Genomic DNA, 11,376 nt, shown 5'->3' with positions numbered 1-11,376 from the left:
TTCGCGATGATTTACTCCTCTAAACTAATCCTCCTCTCCGTTTCTGTCTTGTTGTCACTCTTTAATTCCCAGGCTGGGATTTATTGCCGTCCTGTCATTCCATGATATACTATAAGACGCCCACTTCATCCTGCCACCTTGACTAAACCTGAGTGATCCCGTAAATGTATTCACGTTTGACAAAGACGGAGAGAAAGGAGCGAGCGGGCGAGCAGAGCGAGAGACAAGGAGCACAACCACGACTATAAAACATCTTCAAGGCAAAAAAAAAAAAAAAAAAAAATCAGCTCATTGGTTTGGAACTATAGATGCAAAAATATGCAAAAATAAATTCTTGCATCTATCCTTAAAAATATAACTGCAGGCACAGAAGTCCTTGCTTAACAGCTGAGGAATCTCACATTTTTCTCCAACACTTTTTTCTTTTTTTGTGTGTGTGTGTGTGTGTGTGTGGGGGGGGGGGGGGGGGGGGGGGGGGGGGCGCGGCGAGGGGGGCTGCAACTGTGGGCTATGAAAGTCAAACAATGTGATATCCACTGGCTAATCCTTTTAAGTGCTATTCCAGAGAGACGTCAAGAAGCAACACAGTACAAGAAGGATTTCTGGGTCTGTTGTTATCCCGCACTCAAACACGACCATATTTAAGGTCAATGCTGGGTTTCACGCCGGCTTTATGTGCGGAGGATGAATCATAGGAGTCTGGAGCTAAAAGTTTCTGTATAGAAAACTCTACCAAATTGGACGTTTAATAAGATCACTGACAGTACATACAGTTATACATCATCATTACACAACGCCAAACAAGCAGGTGTGGTTCTTCTTAGGACTACAGAGTACTGACACAAATGAAATAAATAACTGAGGAAAACAGTATAAATGAATGAATATAAAACCGTTATGAGAAGTCTTCTATGTAAAGACTGCAAGTTACACTTTAACAATACTTATTTGAAGTCCTACATCATTTTAAACTAAAGAGAATGAAAACCGATAGATGATAAATCAGTCGCTACAGTGACTGTAATGAGCAGCTGCTATTAACAGATGTCACAACCTGCTTTAACATAAGGTGGTCATCCCCGCTGATTATCATTTACTAACCATGAAAACAGAAGAATATGAGCGTAATGAGAGTTACATAATCTTTCAAAGCAAATGTTCCAAAAACTCGATGCCATACAAAAGATTGGCAGAAGCACTTGGCATGTTTTGGGCAAAACTGCAGACCCTCCAGTGTCCGCTTGAGGCAGCCTCTGGAAGTCCCCGTCACACCCTTCTTGAAATGCCCATTATGACAGCAGAATAAACACGTTACAGCCTGGTTAAGAAAAACAAAATAAACTGTGTTGGTCAGAGTAGCTCTTTTTTTTTTTATTAGTTCACACTCCACAGGGGGGTGAATTTTATTTTATATGATTTGATTAAGGCTAAGAGTTACCGTAAAGACTGGAATATAAGTCGCTCTGGTATGTAAGACGCAGACTGCTTTGTGGGGGGGGGGTTACCCAGAAAAAATAAAAAAGGTTTAAACTGTCTACGTGATGATGTCTATTGTGTTCAGGGATGTCTACAACGTGCAGTTTGTGTACAGCTGTGTCGCTCTTCTACTACCATCTGTTTTCACTTTGTGGAGTTTTCACTCCTGTAAGCTCTCAGCCTGCGGGGACAGTTGTGAAGCACCGTCAGCTCGGTACGCTGCCCGACTCCGCTGGTCACTCGTTGACTTCAATAAAGGAGTGTTTCGATCAAAAGAGCGCTCCACAAGTTTTATTTACTGGATAATATGTCACCGTTTGCTTTAAATGCACGATGGAGTGAGAAAAGATGCTAGAAAATGACGCAGCCAGCCTGGTCTGCGTCGCTATGTATCCCAGCACAGCTCGCAATCCACAATGAAATGGGGATGAAACCTCAATCGAGTCGCCTCACATGCAGTGTGCACTCTCGGTAATGTGTCAGCATTTTATACTGGTAAATTGGTCACACAGGTGTTTACGACACAGCAAACTTTTTAGATGAATGAATAGGTATTAAAAGGGCGTCTGATACACCGGATTTTACGGTTTACATAATTAGGGGCTTGGCTGAATTGACTGACAGGCAGGCGTGCTGTAGCTGTTCACCACGAGGCCTAAAGCCCGCCTCAGCTCCGCTACTCTTTATTTGCATCTAGCTAGATTGATCAAAAACTACGTCGAAATAGCATTTCCAATTAGCGCCCACCACTGTGAGCTTCAAAACTCCTCCTCAAAAAACAACAGGTGACATCACTGACACGCCGTCCATAGTGTATACAGTTCAAATTCCTTTTATGTGTAAATGTACTTGGCGATTCTGATTTTGAGTCTGATCATTTTTGGTTTATCTGAGTAGTTAACTCTGACTGAAGTGAAAAAGTGACATTGTGTCTTCAGAGATGTTTCTATGGTCGGCATATTCAGAGGTTAATGATGGTGATTTATGGGTGTATGATTAAAGGGTTGTGATATGGAGATTCACTTCATACATCACATTTATTTAACGGCCTGTGGGTTCATATCAGGAATACTGTTTGTGTGTGTGTGTGTGTGAACACACCCAGGCTGTGTTTGCAGATAGAGGTAGCTTCCCAATAATAAAAAACATTAACACATACAGCATCTACTCCTTTACATAAAACTTTAACCATCAACGTCCTCCTTTTTAGAGTTGTGCGGAGCAGGTTGACCCCGAGGCAGCTAAGACTTTGAAGAGACGTAATGACAGCAGACACAACATTTGGGTTTGTCTCTCAGGAGAGTACAGTTAGGACTACAGTTCCCTTGGTTTTCTTCAGGGTGTCCACAGCCTCGGCGTGCGTCACACCCTCCAGACAGTGTCCGTTCACAGCGATGATCTGATCTCCACGTTTCAGCCTGCCGTCCTCTACGGCCGCCCCCTGTAGAGTACAAAGACCAGACAGTCAGCATGTGCAGAGCAGAGATCACACGCTGTTTGTACAATTAAAGCAACAGTTGCTGTTTTCCTACGCGCACTCCTGAACGTTTCTGGACATTTCACAAAGTTGTTAATTCATACATGTCCCTCACAGCGTGTGTCGGATGAGAGAGTCGCTCTGGAGGAAGGATATCAGGTAAAAAGGATGCTGCCGATGTTAAATTGAAAAGATATCCAAATGCTACAATGACTGTTTTTACCTTTAAATCAAAGCTGTGTGTTACTGGATACATTCACAGTATCGACGATGTGGCAAAAGAACATACTGGTGAGCAGAAAAGAGTATGAAGGAGTATTACATGCATGATGATCGCACCAGTTGCTCACTGGTCGCATGTCATAAAGGTCATCACCCTTGCACCATCCTCTGCAGTGGATTTTCCTGACTTTTACCTGTTGACACGTGTAGCTCACCCAGAAAATTACAGGATATTTAAAGATTAATTTTTGGGGCTTTTTTGTGCCTTTAAGGGAGAGATAGGACAGTGGATGAAGTTGGAAATCAGGGAGAGAGAGAGAGAGAGAGTGGGGAATGATATGCGGAAAAGGGAGCCACAGGTGGGATTTGAACCTGGGCCGCCCGCTTCAAGGACCAAGGCCTCCATACATTTCGCCACCAGCGCCCCATCACGGGATATTTAAAGGAAAAAACCCAAAATATTCAGGAAAATTCATCGTGAGCGAGCAGGAGGGGGTAGTGAGGATTTCAGGAGCACATTCAGTGCCAAGATGATTCCCCCCCCACCTCCGAACGCCACAGGAGGTCAATCCTGCCTGTGGTCATCAAACGTTATAACTCCTCCCTCTGAGTGACAAACACTCCGTCTGACCCTGGACTATTTCAGCCTTAAAAAAAAAACAAAAAAAAACAAAAAAAACTGAAAAACTGTAACCTCCACCATAACTCATTATTTATTAAAACTGCATTATAATAATAATGAATAATATGTCCATGATAACAAAGTGCAATATTGAAACAAACAGTGCAATAACCTTGAATATTTGTGTATATATTCCATCTGACTCTTATTCCTGTAAATATTTCTTGTACCTATTTTTGATATCTTACTTACATTCCTATTCTATTTGATTAATATTTTTATTACTATATTTCTACTGCTATATTTTATATTTTGGAGCAACTGTAACGATCGAATTTCCCTCTGCGATTAATAAAGTATTTCTGATTCTGATTATATCCTGCGACGGACGCATGACCACACACTGTACATGCACGTGACCGGTGAGATATCTGTGCATGTAATGAAACAACTTCACTAAACTTTCTGTGCACCAGTACGTTCTTCTGTGCACTGTTCTTTATACGTCAAGTCTCCCCTCTTGCCTCTTCTGTTCAACAGGAATAGTCTCCTGCTGAGAGGTGCATGTGCGAACAAGAAAAAGTCAGGAAAGTTTCAGGGCCAGTCTGCCAGAAAGTTTCTAGAAGTTCTCCGGAGTGCAAATGTGAAAACTGCTTAAGACAGTTTCTACACTTTATTTACTTAAAGGTGTTGAAAAAACCCTTGAGCATTTTGCAGCTCATAGTTATGTCTTCCAATTTGTGTGTTAAAGATTTGTTAAATCCCAGGATCCTTGTTAAAGATGTTCCCCCTCTGGACAAAGTTCCCTCACCTTGTTGAAGATAGTTTTGATGTAGATGGGCAGGTCGCCGTGCGGGCTGCCGAACCCGCCGACGATGCTGAAGCCGAGGCCTGGCGTTCCCCTCTCCAGAGTGACGGTCTTATACATGCGAGCGCTGTGGAAATACAACGTAAAAGCATGCAGGTGAGTTAGTGGGCTCGCTGGTGCGTAGGGAGTCTTTTTACTTCCTCAACACTGAAATACCTATATATGTGTGTGTGTGTGTGTGTGTGTCTCATCTCAGCAGGATAGATACAAAAGGTTGGAACAGGAAGGAGAATAGCTAATGTGCTCTGTGGCTTAAAACGGGGAATGAAGAATTGTTTCGACTCTCAGAACATGAGTGCAATATTAAAAACTGTTTCTTAACCTTGGGGTTGGATTGAGTCGAGGTTTTTTTTTACATAAAAAGTTGAACAGAGGTAAGACTGATAAAGATGTATCTTGGATGAAAAATGATGTAGAGTTAGAATAAGTTATCTGAAGTTATGGAAGGTTTAATGTATAGTGAGTAGGTTGTTGATATGCGTAATTGGCCAATCGGAATCAAGTATTTAACACAGCCGTGTAATAAAGGTTATTTCAAATTAAAAGTGGATTTTAATGCCAGTTATTAGAATAAGACATTTTACAGCTTCTTCAAATGTTTCTTTTAGTTTCATAAGTTTTCCAAAACACAAAAAATATTTTCACATTCAAATTAAACAAAAGACATTTGGCCTCAGGTAACTTTAGCTGAAAAAAATAATAAATAGAAAACACATCAAAATACAAACAGAGACACATGCATGCACACACACGAAACAAAAACACGAACCAGAGCTTATTTTGGCCAAATGTCCCACTGTCCCATGTCTACTCACACAGTGGCTGCACTTCCTCATTATTATTGAGGAGACTTATTAAGTCTGCCTTGCTCCTGATTCAGTGAATAAACCAAGAGGGAACCGAAGGGAACGACAGCCGGAGACTGTCAGGAAACGGATTCTTACCACAGATTGTTGTGGGAGCAGGGCAGGCTGCTGGGCTGGCCTGACGACCGGGCATGCACATCATTGTGCTCCTTTGTGCTGCACTCACCAGAACCTGCTGCCACCTTTAGACACACACACACACATGCACACACACACAGAGACACGCACACAATGATAAACGTGTGTTATTGTGGGAATACAAAAACACATTTTTAAACCCCTAATTGGGTTTTTTAGCCGTGAACAATTTGCACAATCATCTCATCTCCTACTCCTGTAATATCTTTGTCATGCTTCCAAATTGTAAATACAGAGATCGCATTTGTTTTTTTTCTTTTTAGACAAATGTACTTGTCAGATCGACTGACATCGAGTTTGTAACAAATTTCTGTTAGAGCCAAAATCTTCCCAGAGGCTCGTTAAAATGTTAAGAGTGTTTCCGACAAATTACCGTATTCATATTACGCTGTACTGTTCACATGCAAAATAAAAATAAAAATCCAGAAAGTTGAACACATAATGTCTAAGCTGCATTTCTGTAAAAATGATGTCTCTGCGAGTTCTTATAAAAGTACCAGGGAGACGAGGAGGAGGAGGAGGCAGGATATGGTGATTACTGCCTTTCTGTGACAGCGCAGAACTCAAAAACTTGCTGACATCATGGTAACTGAAAGCCTCACAGCCACTAAAGATAAACTGCAATGTGCCCCCACCCCACCCCCCCCCACCCCCCACAGTGACATCACCTGCAGGCTAATGGTCCCGGTGGCGTTCTTCAGCAGGACTCCAGCCTGGACATGAGTCATTCCCTCCGTGGAGACATTGTTGATACTGAGGATCCGGTCTCCAGTCTGATTGACAAACACACACAATGAACTGAACTGCTATATTTTTGCAGACATGTGGTTTATTTAAAGGGGACATATTATGAAGAATCCACTTGTACAGTGTGTTTGAACATATATTTAGGTAACCTGAGTGTCTACTGATCCACAAAATGTGAAATAAACCCATCCAGTCCTTTGTTTGTGGTCTGCATAAGTCTTACAACACAGAGAAAAATGCTCTGTTTCTAATTTGCTCTCCTTGTGATGTCACAGTGGGATTCTGATTAAAAAAATACCCTCCCCTCCCCTGGTATCTCCACCCATGGACTCCACAACCAGCCTAGAGCAAAACTTTTGCACATGTCTGCCCTTTTTAATTCTCCCTACAGAGGAGTGATGTCTACTGGGAAAACTCAGGGGGGGTCATTACATTTAAAGAGACACACACACCAAAACGGAGCGTTCTGAGAGAGCTGGTTTATACAGCGTCACAAACCTCCTCTGGTGCTTGATTCATGTTATATTTTGAACAAAGCACAGCACAGATGTTTCATTTAGACCACAGGGGGACTGTTTGAAAAGGTGGAGAAGGGGGATAATACATCCTCTTTAAAGAGCACTGAGCCTCCTCCCTGTAAGAACATGCCTAGCGTCCGTGCCTGCACATGGCTGATTAACTTACTATTGACGGGTACATCATACAAACTCACTTTAGATGTATTTAATTTTTAGGCTTTTCATGCCTTTTATTACAGACATGGGACACTAGATAAGGTCGGAAATCTGAGAGAGCTCCAGCTCCTGCAGCAACATGTCCGATGTGTCCTTGGGCAAGACACTTAACCCCAAGTTTCTCTTCCTGCTTCGTCGGCGTATAAATGTCTATGAATGTGATTCACTCTTTCTGATGTTCACTTTACACAGCAGCGTCTACCATCTGTGTGTGAATGTGTAGGTGTGACCTGAGGTGTAAAAGCGCTCTGAGTAATCAGAAGACTACAAAAGCACTCTACAAGCTCAAGTCCATTTACCAATTTTTGATTCACTCCAACTGTTTCTTTTGTATCAAGCCCTTAAATGGATGATCGATTGACGATTGACTTTTCACCCTCAGACATGTGGTCAGTCTTTACAATGTGACGATGATGACATTAACACGTCTGGCCTCACATGTTGAGAATATCAGCTCTCCCCACCTGCAGTTGCTGTGATTTGGCAGCCAGTCCATTGGTATCCATGGTAGCGATGAAAAGATGTACGTTGTCATGGGGACTACCCACTCCTCCTGCTACACTGATGCCCAGAGAGTCACACGGACCCTGTGGGGATATCGCACAAACATTACGGACAATATCAATGAATCACATGGCAGGATGTGCACCTGATATCGTGTTAGTCTGGGAGTCTGAACAGGTGAGGAGCTTTTAGTCGTCTCTTTTTTAAAAGATTTTATAAATGAGGGAAAAGTAGCTTTAAGGACTTTCTGAAAACACACATCACAACACAGGAAGTCAGTGAACCACTTATAAAACAGTATTTTTTTAAAAAGCTTTTATGCCATACCCTTTTTATTATGACTTTTTTGACGCCGGAGAAGTCTTGAAATGCTGTCAGAGGGGAAATACAGGCATTTTACAAAACAAAGCTTCAAGATGTGAACAGCATTCTTTTTTTCACTAAAAATAGAATCCTAAAATGTCTGTAACTCGAGTCCCATTTAATAAGTATTTCTGTGCATCATAATGTCTGGTCATGAGTCGACTCACAGCAGCTCCCAGCTCTGTTGTCTGTCTCCCTCTGGTGGCCGAGAAAAGCGTCGCATCCACTAGAGGGGGTCAGGGTGGAACAGTCGGAGTCTTCGCTCTGGATAAAACACAACTTAAAGTAGTCCTGAGGTCAAAAAGTACTATAGCTGAGGTTATGCAGAAGAAAAGAAGACACACTGCACACTGTATGTAAAATAATTTAGCAGATTTATTGAAAATAATATAAAAGTCAACTGAGAAAAAGGTTGAAAAAAAGGGGTACATTTTTAGCAGCCTCGTGGGTCAGACTCAGAGAATCATTGGACGCTCTTTACCTGACTCCGCTGTGCGTACTGCAGTCCGGCTTTAAAGCGAGCCACCTCCAGGTGAACCGCTCCGCTGCAGCTCTGAGAACAAAACCCGTCATCACACATGAGTTGAACCCACTAAAAACTTTACACAAACACTTTTTTTGCGTGAGTAAACTTGAAACCTGTCACACCTGTAGCAGCTTCTGTGCATGTTCCTGTGATGCCGCACGTACATCCTCGCCATTGATTGACAGAATCTGGTCACCTAGCAACAACCTGCCATCTGAATCCGCTACACCTCCTCTGATGACATCTGACACAAAGATGCCCGTGTCATTACTGTTGGAAGAAAAAAAGAAACAGAGGTCAGAAGCTGAGTCGTCTCCACGCTTGTAGGAGGAATTATATTATATATATATAATTATGTGACCTGTGTATGTTGGCGTCACACTTGATTGTGCAAATGTACGAAGCGGCGTGACAACTCTTTATATATAATGCCTCACATGTCTTCCTGGCAGGGTGACCCTGTGGCCCGATCTTCCAACCTTCACGGTGATTACAGGAGGAAGTAAAGGAATCATTTCATCATGTGTCTCTCCTGGGTTTTTTTTACAATAATGATCCCTGTTGCTACCCACTCACTGACCTCTAACCGCCTGGAGACAGAGGACACTTTCCTCATGTGACACTTGGTAAAGGAAGTCTGCACCTTTACAGCTGTTTTTACATTAGACTTACATAGAGCTGTTCTGTACACTCAAAGACGCTTAAAGTCTTTCTATGTGATTTTTCACACTTAAATATAATATAAATCAAGTATATCCTCTGAAAATAACTCTGTGAGTCATGACTGTCTACAATGGGTGTAACACCCGAGTCCCACTGTCTGTGATGTTTTCAGAGTTTTCAGAGTCCTATCTTCACTTTGTTTACATCGTTGGGACGGCCGGCTGACTCCTCCCCTCGCGTATAAAAGTTGTTTAATTGAGGGACTAGAGAAAAGAAGAATAACATACTGTACTCACTGCTTAACTGTGTTTCTAGATCACGCTCATTTCAGGTAAATTTACATGCAGTGTGAAGATACGAGCATAATAAAGATCGCTAGCATTAGCATGCTAACACAACAATGCAGCGCGAGTTGTTTTGGTTTCATGCTGGTGCTCAAGGGCGACATCTGCTGGATCAAAAAAATCGCATATAAAGCCTTTAACAAAGAAGAACAACGAAACAAAACAATGAGAACAATACAAAGAAGAGAAGGAGGATGAGAACAGAGTTTGTTAGCGGTTGTAGGCGATGTTGAAGAGAGGAGTTTTTTAGGGATTTTTTGAAGGTGGGGAGTGAGGGGAGAGTCTGTAATGTTGTTTGGGAGGAAGTTCCAGGGGGTGGAAGCAGCATTGGGAGAAGGCCCTGTCCCCCCAGGGCCGATGGTTGGTGGTGCAGGGGGGGGAGACAGGAGGTTTGCATCAGCAGACTTGAGAGTGCGGGTGTAAGTGTGTTAAGACAGGTAGGGGGGAGTCAGGTTGTGGAGGGCTGTGTAGGTGATAATAAGAAGTTTGAAGTGGATATGCTGGGGGTTGAGGAGCCATTTGAGATTATGAAAGAGGTGGTCATTGGTGCACGAGTGTGAGTGTGTGTTCTACACCCTTGATTCTACAGAACGCTTCATTTATTTCTCTTTGTATTAAGGTTCGTCAAAATTTCTGATACTTTGATACTGTCGATAATCTCTGATGAGTCAATGATGCAGTACAAAAACTGTTAAAGAACTCCATCAGTGCATCATTTAATTGCAATAGACTTCCATGTGAATTTCTGTCACAGTGAAGCCGTTTTCACACATGCACTCCTGAAAAATGTCTAGAAAATGTCAGGACAGTCTGCCCCTGAAATCTCCCTGGGTTGCTGTATCCCATACTGTGTGTCCCCCACAGTGTGAAGTTTCCCTGTTGGACAAAGAAGGTGGGGGGGGGGGTGTCTGAGGAGGCAGAGCACAGGGTTCCCACTCTTTTCCAGGACATTTTCAGCGATGATCGAGCTGGTATGACAGGCCGTGATCGTGCCACACCCACTGTGAGCTACCGCTTCAAAGGTTAAACATTTAATATCATGTTATGGTCCATTTTTTACCCTTAACAACGCAGTTTTGCATTTGAAGAGACAATGCTAGCAAAGTAAAAGGTTAGCCAGTATTCGGCCCGTGTTTGACTCCTCTCACAGTTGGGCACCTATTTATTGTGCAAATTAACCTTTTTTTTGTTCACGTGACGCAGTTAACTTTCCCGATCTGCAGTTTATAAATATTGCCAATTGGCATTTATCAAACGTATGAAATAGTTGTATTTCACTCTCACCTTTTTCTCAGGCACAAAGTCATAGCAAAACACAGTCCTAGTAAGAAAGACAGACTAGAGAGAGAAATTCAGTGCAAGCTAGCACGCCATTAATAACGTTAATTAACTACTGTTAATGTGTTGACCTCAAACTGAGGAGAAAAGTCTACCTGATAGTTTTTGCCACAATTTACTCTCATGGTGTTTTGTTCTCTTTTTATGAAGGATCTTTTCGCTCCATCCTCTCAACTAAATTGTAAATAAATATCGGCTTTTGACACGAGGGGGAGGCGGAGCCATTACATTATCTACAGACTTCCATTCAATCTGCGTTGTGGATTAATGTAACTAATAGATACTTTTATTAACATGTGGCGGTGAAAGTTACCAACTCTGTAGGAGGGTGTTGGAGTAATTTTCCAGGACATTTGACTTTTTCTGTCATTTTCCAGGTGTTTTCCAGTACTGGAAAATTAGTCAACTGTTTTCCAGGTTTTCAAGGACGAGTGGGAACGCTGAGAGCATGATGTAAAATAGATGATGCAGACATCCAAGATGTTTGC

General features: G+C 42.3%; 1 protein-coding gene across 1 annotated transcript in view; it reads right to left on the bottom strand.

Moving 5' to 3' along the window:
• Window positions 1–1,505: 1,505 nt before the first annotated feature.
• The window catches only part of si:dkey-92j12.5 (multiple PDZ domain protein), a 50,225-nt gene continuing 40,354 nt past the window's right edge, over window positions 1,506–11,376 (bottom strand). The window contains exons 36-44 of the mRNA XM_061061386.1: window positions 8,666–8,813; window positions 8,499–8,570; window positions 8,185–8,308; window positions 7,982–8,025; window positions 7,615–7,737; window positions 6,338–6,442; window positions 5,610–5,713; window positions 4,609–4,732; window positions 1,506–2,917 (exon numbers count right to left, since the gene is read on the bottom strand). Of these exons, the coding sequence (XP_060917369.1) occupies window positions 2,771–2,917; window positions 4,609–4,732; window positions 5,610–5,713; window positions 6,338–6,442; window positions 7,615–7,737; window positions 7,982–8,025; window positions 8,185–8,308; window positions 8,499–8,570; window positions 8,666–8,813 (991 nt within the window). The 3' untranslated portion in view covers window positions 1,506–2,770. The remainder of the gene's footprint in view (window positions 2,918–4,608; window positions 4,733–5,609; window positions 5,714–6,337; window positions 6,443–7,614; window positions 7,738–7,981; window positions 8,026–8,184; window positions 8,309–8,498; window positions 8,571–8,665; window positions 8,814–11,376) is intronic.

Source organism: Labrus mixtus, chromosome 2 (genome assembly GCF_963584025.1).
Source record: "Labrus mixtus chromosome 2, fLabMix1.1, whole genome shotgun sequence".
Classification (NCBI taxonomy): domain Eukaryota; kingdom Metazoa; phylum Chordata; class Actinopteri; order Labriformes; family Labridae; genus Labrus; species Labrus mixtus.
Note: the sequence above shows the minus strand (reverse complement) of the source record. Positions and strands in the feature narration are given on the sequence as shown.